Source organism: Morone saxatilis, unplaced genomic scaffold (assembly GCF_004916995.1).
Source record: "Morone saxatilis isolate NCDOM2014 unplaced genomic scaffold, NCSU_SB_2.0 Contig9, whole genome shotgun sequence".
NCBI classification, from domain to species: Eukaryota; Metazoa; Chordata; class Actinopteri; family Moronidae; genus Morone; species Morone saxatilis.
This window is the reverse complement of record NW_023340268.1, coordinates 16,928,081-16,939,502: the sequence shown is the minus strand read 5'-3', so window position 1 is coordinate 16,939,502 and position 11,422 is coordinate 16,928,081. Positions and strand designations below refer to the sequence as shown.

Genomic DNA, 11,422 nt, shown 5'->3' with positions numbered 1-11,422 from the left:
TGATGGAGTGTTAGCCGAGAATGCGGAACAATTGTCCAATTCTTAGGAACAGGGGTGAGAAAAAAAAGTGGCAGGTAAGGAGAGGGAAAGGGAGCGCCAAAAGAGGCCTTTGGAGCGATGCCAGGTATTGTGTAAGTGGTTTTACAGCAGGCAGGCACACCTTGGTTGGAAAGGGGTACAACACGCCGCTGGATAAACAAAGAGCTGCAATCATTGCTGTGAAAACACACTCTCTCCTCACAGCCTGAGCCGGTGGTTTATACCACTGTCAGAGCAGAAATGAGCTCAGCTAAGCTCCACTGAAAGACAACAGCACAAATCAAGTGACTAGTCATTATCAAACAAAGAGCTGGGAAAAACGTATTTAATGACAGTAAAACAAGGTGGCAGCAGGCAAACAATGCACAATACTCTGTGCTGTGTAAGCATGCCAGCGAGATCAGTTAGATAAAGGTAAAACTAGCGCTAATGATGTCATGTGAAAACCTCTCAAATGCAATTTTTTTTTGCTTTTTCACTTCAGTGACACAAAACACATCATCCTCTATTAGTTGAGAAACTTTAAGATCCTTTGGTTTATTGAACATTTTCAAAACGAGCTGGATGAAGTTAAAAGTGCATTCTGGTTAAGCTAAAGAAGAGGCAAATAAAGTTAAATCCTGAAATGCTAACAGTATGAAAGACTTAATTTAAGGCATATTCTAAAATAACCTTTCTCATAGTTTAATTTCAGGCAGCGTAAAAAAAAGCCTTATAAATTATTGTTTTTTGGCTGCACGCTTCATGACAATGACTATAAAATTACTACAAAAATGAGCCTCTTCAAGGATACATACTCGGAGCACATTAACAACTGTGAATGAGAATAAAAAAATATTTTGCCTGTCCTTTGTTATCCACATTTGGCAAGGATCGTTGTTAATAAATCATCTATCTACAGGGCTGAGAAGGTCATTCCATTCAAAAGCGAGTACTCCAACAAACAACAAATAAGACGACTGAACAGCAGGATCAAGGAGAAAATATAGTTCAGTTTGACTCTATGGGAAGGAAGAAAGTAGCCCTATAAGGACTGTAAGGAGACATTCAGCTGTTAGTGCAGAACAGTGGTGGACATCTGAATGAAGATTTATGTAGTCCAGAGTCTGCGTGCCTCTTAAAATGTCACAGGTACTTTCTTGTGTGTTGTCCTGGTGTCTTGGGATGACTCCAGAGAGGTTTCACTGCAGCCCGGGGCAACGGCAGCACAAGAGTCCTTTGAGAGGTTCTCCTCTATCTCTGCCTCAGAGGCAGGAGGTGCAGTGGTTACCTGGGATTGGTCACAGGCTGGATCAGACTTCTGCTTCTTCCTCACGTGATAGTGATGCTTTTTGGACTTCAGGTGAGCTGCAGGTGAAGAAAATAGGGACACTGATGGATACAGTTGGTATGAGATAAGGCTGTTTCCTCTCAGTGAAACTAGAATTATCGCCCGTGGCTGTATGCCTCCACCAACCAGTCAGTGTAGTTTACATGCATGTCTTACCAGACTTATATAACATATGTATTGAAGACTTTGGATGAATTTAGTAATAGGTATTAAGTGTATTTTTTGGCTAAAATAGAAGATATCACATCATATAAGTGATCATATAAGAGAGATATCAGTCTGAACTGTGCTACTTATTGTTTACTCAGTGTGTCATCCCAGTCAACATGTATTTAAAATCTGGAATCTCTCAATTCATTCTTAAATTATGATAAAAATACCTATTTTTAGGTTACAATGACATTTGACCTTTGAGTGTCACAAATTCAGTGTCCATCCAACTGTGAAATAAGCTCACAATCTCCCCTTCTGTTCCTGAGTTATGGTGTTGAATAATGGTTAAAAAAAACATTTATCAAGGACATTATGAGTTAAGTTCACAAGAAGAAGTCATGCACAAGAAAAAATAAGTAGAAACTTGGTGTCAGAGCCAACACCAGAGGTGAGCAGGTTTGTCATCACACCTCAACGCAGTAAGGCGTTTGAAGTAGTTTGTATGGCCTCTAGTCAGATAATAACAAGTACAAATGGTTTGTCAGGGCATTAATATTAATACTAAAATAAGTGATTCAAGGTGTGTACTGTCACTGAGAGATTTTGTGTATACTAGAGACCGATTTTATAGTGTTTGCATTCTTATGGCTAAATATAAGCACAATCGAATGGGACGTGATTCTGCGTGTCGGTGTCATACTGCACAATGTGGGTGGACAGACTCACCTTTCCACTCCAGGTCCCCGATGATCACTTTGTCACACAGATCACATGAGTGGCGGCTCCGTTTGTTTCTCTGCTCCGTGCTCTGTACTCTGATTGGTGCAATAGCTGGCTCCTCACCCTGATTGATTGAGCAAAACAGGTTTTTAAGTGACAGGGTTTGGTGCTTAAAGTTTCCCTGTAGAGTTTTCTTGCAAACAAAGAGAATATCTTTTTACATTCAGTGTTATTCACCAAAAGATATTGTACTTGAGGCCTGACAAATGTGTTTAATGCATTCCTTTCCTCAAAACTTTCACAAAGCTGAAAATCAATTGTGCATTGTTTATATTGTTCATTGCTGCCTTTGTTGGCATGTTACTGCCACAAACGGTCCATCAGCAAATTAGTATTAAACCAGCAGCAGGATGTGAACACACATGCATGTGCGCCCTTGTGTGAACAATACAAACAACACAAACCCATTTGTAAAAGCACTGCTCTTACAAGAGGTCCAATACTCAACAGGGTTCCTTCAAGTGTTTATGAAATACTGAATCTAACTATTTAGTAATGGAGCAGGGCATAAAAGCAAGATGACGCGAAGCGAGAGTAAGGAAGGGCAGAAAGGAAGGAGGGTGGTGGATGAAGGAACAAAGTAAAAGAGAAAGAACAGAGAGAGATTGGATGGAAAAATGAAGAAAAGGAAGGAAGAGTTGGATAAGTTCATAAGGGGCTGAGATAGAAAAGGGAGAAAAAGGGAGAAAAATGAAAGAAAGGAAGGAATGCAAAGGAGTGGAGGAAGGAAAATTGAAAGTAAGTATCACATGGAGGTAAAAGAGGCAAGTAAAGTGATGGAAAAGGATGAAAGTAATGAAGAAAACGAAAAAAAAGGCTTGAAAGATAGAGGAACAAAACGGAGTAAAGAAGGAAGTAGACGTATGGTTGTGTCCCAACAGCAGGTGAAAGCTGCTGACAGGCCCCACCTTGCTCAGACTGTCCAGTATCTGCAGTGCAGGGTTCAGCACCATCTCCTCCCACCTTGACACGTCCGTTGCGTCCAGGCCATACACCGCCGGCACGTTGTCTCCCGGTCCTACGCGCACACACACACGTCAAACACAGCACGCATTATGCATTTTACAAGGCCAGCACAGGCTGCTAATAAATGTAATTAAGGTTGGTTTTTTTAATGCCAATATCAGTGTTTCCACTATTTATTTTTAATGGACCTGTGGAAAAGCCTCTGACAAACAACACTTCAACCAACAGCTACTACGATTACTAAGTTGTGTTAGTCACAATATTTCTTTAGTGTGTTTGAGATAAGGTTTTCTCATAGACAGTCAGTGTGCTGATACATTTTACACTCAAAACCATCATCCATGATATCAAAGAAGTTTGACGCTGACATTGATTCTTAATATGGTGAGATATATTGACTGGCTAATTATATAGCTGATTATTACCTCTAATAATAAACAAAAAGGTTCCAAAATGAGTGACTTTATTTTAGAGAGGCTGAGGTAGAAACTCGTACAGACGAGGAAATTTACAGTAGCTGTGATGTGCCGGAGCCACACCCTGAAGCTCTGTCAACCTGCTGACTCACACTGGCTCGATAATGTCTCTCCCTCTCTCCCTCCTTCCTCCCACCCTTCTCTCTTGTGCACCATCTCTCTCTCCCTGTCTTGCCATCAGTCTCGCTTCAGCTTTCACTCACTCTCTCATTCTCTCTCCCTCCCTCCCTCTAACTGTTCCACCCCCGTGTTTCTATTTTGCATCAGTCAGCAGTCTCCAGGCCAGGCCTCAGCACTAAACAGCAGCACCAGACCCTGTCTGTCTGTCTGTCTGTCTGTCTGTCTGTCTGTCTGTATTGATTGAGACAGACAGACGCACAGGGAATGAAGGTGTCTGTAAATTGTAGAGAAAGTGACTTCAAACAACTGCATCTGTATGCAAACAGTCAAATTTTAGGCACACAGAAATACATTTATACCTAGTAGAGTTACTATAAGACTTACACAATAACAGATTAAATATCTAACCAGAAAATACAGGATAAATAAAGAAAAGTAAAATGTAAAGGGCAAATACACAAAATAATTTGAATGAAAACAAGCAAGGTGTGCTTTAACATGACTTACGCTGCTTAAGATTAATACTGTTGAGTTATCCTGTACCTATAGCTGCCATGTGTGTAGGCTCTGAAGCAACGGCATATCATATCACGTATGATACACTTCTTTAGTGTTGTGGTGGTGATACAAACGAATGAAATACATTGCTGAGCTATAAATCAAAACCTGCGCCGTCGATATCTACGTCAAGCCTGTCGTCAACCCCTCGAGTCAAGCATGAATCTGCCATAAGAGTTTACAGCCAAGCTAGCGGCTCGTCGAGGCTGTACTCCAGCACAGTGGTGCTTTGAGATAAATGCTAATGTAAGCATGCTAACATGCTCTCAATGTTACCCTAGCAGGTATGATGTTAACCATTCTTTTTTATTGTTAGCATAGTAACATTTGCATGTTAACACTAAAAAACAAAAGCAGAGATTTTGTCCTAAACCACAGTATTGGAGAAATTAAAATGTTGACCTGATGATGGCGCTAGAGGAAAAATCAGGGCATCACAAGTCAAGTCAGTAGGATTCATCCTGTGGGGAACACCAATGTCTCTACAAAATATCAAGGGAATCCATCCAATAGTTGTTGAGATATTTCAGTCATGGCCACAGTAGTGAGTCTCTGCCAGCATGGCACAAAGCTGGATAAAGTCAGGTGAATCTTTTTCATAAAATATCAGCGTAGAAAGCACACACACTTATGTAAATGAATCCCATTAACCTGTAAGACACAGTTAGCCAACTCAATTATTTCTTAATCCTTTCCACACACAGACTGAACTGTGGCGTTGAGGGCAGCAGACACCCTATAGACTGAAGTTACTAAGTCTGCTGGGAACTGTCTGGGACTCCATTATTACAGAGGAGTACAGAGTGGTAACTGTGTAATGTGTCATCTGTACAACAAACTGCATTGACTCTGTCAGAGGAATGAGTGTGTGTGGGAAACAATGGGAGTCTTCACACAGCCCCGCCTGAAAGCTATAAACTTTGGCCTGGTCCTTGGCACACGCAACATTTCAACTCCTTCTGGTATACATTTGCATACTGTTGTTGGCTTAATGTGCCGTCAGCCACTTAAACGTTTGATGTATTTCACTCATTTCCTGTGGAGGCTGGCTTTGCCTTAATTGAATAGCTGACAAAGGGCGTGAAAGCAAAGTAAACACAGAGATCCTTAATGGCACCATCTCGGCACCATCTCAGCACCCCTGCACCTGCATCATTTGGCTTCTCAGTGTGTGTTTTCTCCGCTTTATCTGCGCACACTACTAATCCCAAAACTCTGCCCAGCATGTGTGTTTATACAGACGGACAGTAGTTCAGTTTGTCAGTGTGTGTGTGTGTGTTTTTTTTTTTTTTTTTAAAACAGCAGTGTTAATCAAAAGCCTCAGGTTTCACTGGGGTGGTTACTGTGTGTGTTTCTCCGTATGTTAGAGGGGGAAGTCTTGTGTTTGTGGCACAATAGCAGGCAGGTGGTGGCGGCGAGCGTCACCTGGCATACCTATACCAGATGCAGAGTTGGAGCCCCCTCCCTTAGGTGCTCTAATAAATACTCCACCTCGCCAGTCGCCCTCCTGTGCCCTGCTGTTGCCACTATCTCTCTCCTTACTTTGTTCTTTTATCTCTCTCAACATCACCCCCCCTTCCAACAATTCAACTACGAACCTCCCACTGGGCAGAGTGGAGTGGTGGTAAATAAAAGGGAGATGTGGAGTGTATGGTGGGTTGCCAGATGCTGGATGGAAACCCCCCTCCACCCAACGCCCCACCAGCATTCTTGTTTGGGATCTGGTGAAATTTAACTCTGCTAATCCACTCTGTAGTGAATGAGGGTTGATAAGAAATGCTGAAGGGACAAAGAGCAGGGTGGTCGACACGCACACGCAAACACACACACTCACACACACACACACACACACACACACACACACGCTGTGAGCGTTGCCTTTCAAGCACACAGGGGAGCCTTGCCAACAAGAAAGAGCATCTCCTGTCGCCGGGCAGCTGCTTGCCAGTGTTGAGTGTGTGTGTTGAAACAGTAGTCCACCTGTTGCAACAAACGGGCCAGGAGTCATTTGCTGCATTATCTCTGTGTTTGCTGAGTGAGGATGTGCGTCCGTGTGTGCTTTGCTATAAAAACTCCACTACGGTAGTCTCAGTGCAGCGGCCCCCCGGCCCAGCTGTGCTTCTTTGGCTGTTGTCCACACTGGAACACGACAGCTGCCTCTATTCACTCAACAGCCTCCTTCCTCTTTCCCATAGTTCCTCTTCCACTTTTTGTCTCCCTTACCTTCTTCTGTTGTTTATGACATATCTGCAGTAGGGCAAGTATAGGTCAAGGATATTTCTGTAGATTCGGCCAAACTGATAACAAAAACATGGATTCATTTTATCTGGATGTTTGGTGGGATACAAGAGAAAAAATTCTAATCCGCATATCCATTATCTGTACTTTCACTCCCCCCTCCATTGTGGGGTTTCTTCTCCTTCACTCTAGCTCTATTAAAGCTGCTATAATCAATATGTCTATGTTAGCAGTAGCCATGTTTCCATGAGCCTGATTTGATGAGCATTTGGTTGATAGAAATGGAAACGTCCTCAAAAAAGTTTTTTTGCCATTTAAAAAAAAGTTACATGTACTTAATGGGAGATGGAAACACTGTCCAAATACGTTCTGATGTAGTGAACATTTCAGTCACATGACTCCCTCATCACTCCCATGGTTCTATAATATTGCTCCAAACAGATCTGAGCTAACCTTCCTCACGTTAATACATGAAACTAGCAGAAATCAAATTTTGCCATCCTGTTTTCTGAATTGTTTTTCTCCATTTGCGGTTCGACTGGCACTCTTATAATTACACCATCTTCTTGGGGCCTCTTCTTGGGGTTTTTCCCGCTGAAGAAGTGGCGCCACCTACTGCTTATTTCAATGAACCCACTCATAACAATGGCATAACGGTAATGGATGGAAACAATTCATCAGCATTCATTCACATTTCCTTTTACCAATTTACTCGAAATTAGTGTAAAATTTGTGAATGGCAGTTCCTTTCATCTCTTATTCAGCATTTAAGCGTCTTTTAGCTCATTGTTTTGGTTTTGTGGTCCGCAACTTTACTGTCTGGGCTCATTCTCACCACTTCCATAGCACTGGTTTCGGACACAACGGGCCACTGCTTTTAGACAAGAAGTTCTGGATATGCTATATACCTAGCACCAAAAGTCCATCAGACACAGTAGCTAGCTGGTGAACATTACCAGAGACTTTAGCAGGAGTTCGTGGAGACCGAAAAAAGCTAAAGAGGTAAAAGACACTGAATACTGAACTTAATATCATCAGGTGGACGGAAACTTGACTCAAAATGAATGCTAATGTCCCTGCAGAACTGCTGGATGTGTAAATAAACAATACATCCATATTTATTTAAAAGGTAATTTGTCAATGTTACATTCAAACCTTTTTTCTGCTGCCCCCAAGTGGCCAAAAAAGTCAGTAATTGCAGGTGTAAGTTTCCATTAAAATGTTGTTTTAAGCAAACGTCATACCTTTGTATGAAAATATTCAAGAGAATGTGACGAGATTGCATAATTAATGCAGCAACAGTACGATACGTCATGCTGCTTTTCACCTGCGATGACAGATGTGTTTTTTAATGAATAACTTTGTCTCTTCCGATTCACATCTACCCTGGGGTATTTTTATGAGCCGCTATGGTGATAGAGAGGGGAAAGATATGAAACAAGGGACCCTTTCAAGACTCAAAGGTTGCAGTTCCATACCCCTATGACGGCTATTTTTATTTTTATTTACGGGTTTGGTTTTATTTTTATGGTTTCTCTTGGAATGGTGGACTTTCTTCTCTCGCTCTCTCAATTTGCCAACTTTTCCAGCTCAGCCAACAATAAGCTTTTTTGCAATATATATACATTTTCAATTTCTTGTATTTTCACTTAATGCACTGATGTATTTGTACCTACTACTGTATCTCCTCTAACCCCCATGTGTCATTCTCATCTTCTCCAGCCCTCTCTCCATCAAGTGGATGTGACAGAGAGGTCTTTGTGGCAACAACAACCCTGGCTAGAACCCACGGGAGGAGGTTGCATTTGTGTGTGTGTGTACATGAAAGCTTCGCACTTGCTCAGAGGGTGTAAACTCGCCCCACACCTGTTGCCCCGGCTGGATCAGATTACCTTCACTTTCCATCCACCCAGCTACCCATGTGTTGTTCCTGCCTCTCCCTCTCTGTCTCCCTCCATCCATCCTTCACTCACTCATACATTCACTCTCTCTTTCCCATGTGACTAAAAGATACCTACACCCCTGTTACTTAACACTCACAGGGCCTCAGTCAAACTACACCTGCGTATCCTGGTTACAGGTAAAGCGTGTGTGCTTGTTTGCATGTCTTTGGGGAATTAAAAAAAAAAAACTCTAAGGGCATCCTCTGCATAAAATGTTGCACTTATTAAAATTAGTCTAACCTCAAATTACCATTTTCTTTATGGGTAATTAAATCTACTAATTAAACATTCCCCTATAACCACACAGACACACAAGTGTCCTATAAGCATACTCCCACATACGCACACACTTAAAGACAAGACAAATTAAGCTTGATTTAATTTGAGCTGGCTGACCTGGTGTTTAAATCCCCACAGCAACAAAAGTTGAGTGCATCAAGAACTGCGTATCCTGCTGAAAAGTATTTAAGACACTGAACGCCCACCTGCTCCCTCACTGACAGTCGCTGCTTAAATCTGTGAACTGTAAAACTGGGTTAAACTTGTGTCTTCGAGGCATGTGATTCTTTGTCTCTCTCTGTATATTTACATGAACGTTCAGCAATCAGGTCATTTTCTAGCTTCTATAACCTACTTCATTTTCTGACTGAGGCTCTCTGTCATGTCCAATTTGTCTTTCCCTTTGACCCACTAGTCTCTGTGTGCTTGGGTAGGTCTGCATAGCCCCCAGTGACCCTGTTGCCCGAGTTTGTGTGGTCGGGGCAAATTCCCGGCAGCTCTGTAATGTTTCAAGAGATTAGCCTGCTCAGCTGAGGCCTGCCGGCATTTGTGTGAGTGTGTGTGTGTGTGGGGCTCAGACGAAACAGAAAAGAGGTCAGCAGTCACAGCAAGAGAGCAAGGAGAACAGAGACGATACAGAACGAAAGGTGGGAAGAGTGCGGGTTAAAGAGCAAGGCCCTGGACACAAGGACAAGGTTGTCCTATAGGTAAATAGGGCAAGGCTCTGACACTGAAAAAAACATCTGAAATAGATATTAACATCAGGAACTATAATCCTGGTAAGATATTTTAACAGGAAAATTACGGCATTTAGCTCCGACTCAGATGTAGAGGTTTGGCAAACATGGACTCCAGCAAGGAGAATGTCTGTTGAGGCAAAGGAGCCGAGCCTCTTACTGCTTTCGAAAACATTGAATACAGTGGCTACATGGATTTTCAGGGGACTACTTTCTAAGTTTACTTTTAGTCAGACTCAAGACAAGATTTCTGCAAGTCTGAAGCTTTTTTCATGCTTCTTGGCCAAATCAACACCATTCTTACTGAAGTCTGCAATTACTGAACAGCCCGCAGGGTGAAACCCAGGATGGTTGGGCAAAGAAACTGAACCAGACTCTCTTTTTACTGCAGAGCAATGCAATGACATCCGGTGGGACACTGTGTTGGCAAACAAATATATGCAAGCACATGTTCCTACAAGATAACCTACAAACCTGTTGCTTGTAAAATGAACCCAGTATTTATATGGTCAGGAGACTACAATAGCAACAGGTATTTCAGGGGACTACATGATTTCTGTTCAATTGAAATTTTCGGAGAACTGTATGAGCCCTGGTTGATGTTGTTTACCAGAGGTGGTAAATAAAATGTATTATCATCAGCAGTGGTCATAAAAAAATGAAATGGAAACATTCTCATAATACGATCCAGGTTTACAAATATCAGAATTTCCCTTTAAGACCAATAGACCATACCATATCATAACCAACAGCCAAATCTGACTCAACTGTCTTGAAAATGGTTCTGAATGGAGTCTAAGCAGGGTCTTCAGGAGGGGTTACATAAATTGTACCGAGACACATGCATGAGCAAAAGCACAGACAACTTCAGACAGATTATATATCATATGTAAAAGTGCAGGAACACAAATACACACACATGTGACCATATGGTGTGTGCAGCGGGTAGGCAGGTGGTCAGAAAGAGGGGTATTGAGGTTTAGGGCCTGGCGTGGCCTAAGCCACTCGGGCCTAACAGGATTAGGAGGTTGGGTTACTGCAGGGCATGCTGCTGGTGGGACACAGAGGCCAGGTTTCTGTTGGGGACAGGGAAACACACTGAGCCTTCACATATGTATTAAAACACGTCTGACTTCCAGCAGTTGCGACCAGGGTGGGAAATCACCACCTGCCAGACACTGGTTGATGTTGGCTGTGGTGGGTACATTTATCCACTCTGCAGTGCCAGAAGCAACTGCCGCAGTTCACTTATATGCATTTGGTGCCACTAGGGACTTACTGCTGGGAAAAAAAGCATTCAAGGGTCTTAGCTGCAGGTGTATACTGAGGATCTTGAAAAATTAGACCCTTTATAATGTCACAGCAGCTAACACACGCTGCATAAAATCAAATGTGCCAGTGAATTAATTAACCTGGTGATTTCCAAATATATACTGCTTTTAAATGCTCTTGTATTTCCGAAGAAACATGGACATACTTTCAAACAACATGTCATTTTGAAAGTGGAAGTTCCTGCTGCAAAAATATGAAACTATTAAAAAAAATAGTTCTCATTCACTTTCTTACTGGGTTAGTTGAGAGGGCCAAAGGTCGAAACACCTTAAATGACGACAATCACAATTTGTCATTTTTACACATACGTTTTTGTACAGATTAAACAAACAAGATTTTAATTTGTGAGCTTTAAAGCCCTGGAAGGCCTATTTTGTTACCTTTGGACACTGGGCAGAGTGGAGTGGTGGTAAATAAAAGGGAGATGTGGAGTGTATGGTGGGTTGCCAGATGCTGGATGGAAACCCCCCT

The 11,422-nt window shown here is 42.2% G+C and overlaps 1 protein-coding gene across 1 annotated transcript in view; it reads right to left on the bottom strand.

Annotated features, from left to right (window-relative positions):
• Nucleotides 1-347: 347 nt before the first annotated feature.
• The window catches only part of LOC118343216 (tRNA dimethylallyltransferase-like), a 33,258-nt gene continuing 22,183 nt past the window's right edge, over nucleotides 348-11,422 (bottom strand). The window contains exons 3-5 of the mRNA XM_035681972.1: nucleotides 3,211-3,339; nucleotides 2,249-2,366; nucleotides 348-1,386 (exon numbers count right to left, since the gene is read on the bottom strand). Of these exons, the coding sequence (XP_035537865.1) occupies nucleotides 1,157-1,386; nucleotides 2,249-2,366; nucleotides 3,211-3,339 (477 nt within the window). The 3' untranslated portion in view covers nucleotides 348-1,156. The remainder of the gene's footprint in view (nucleotides 1,387-2,248; nucleotides 2,367-3,210; nucleotides 3,340-11,422) is intronic.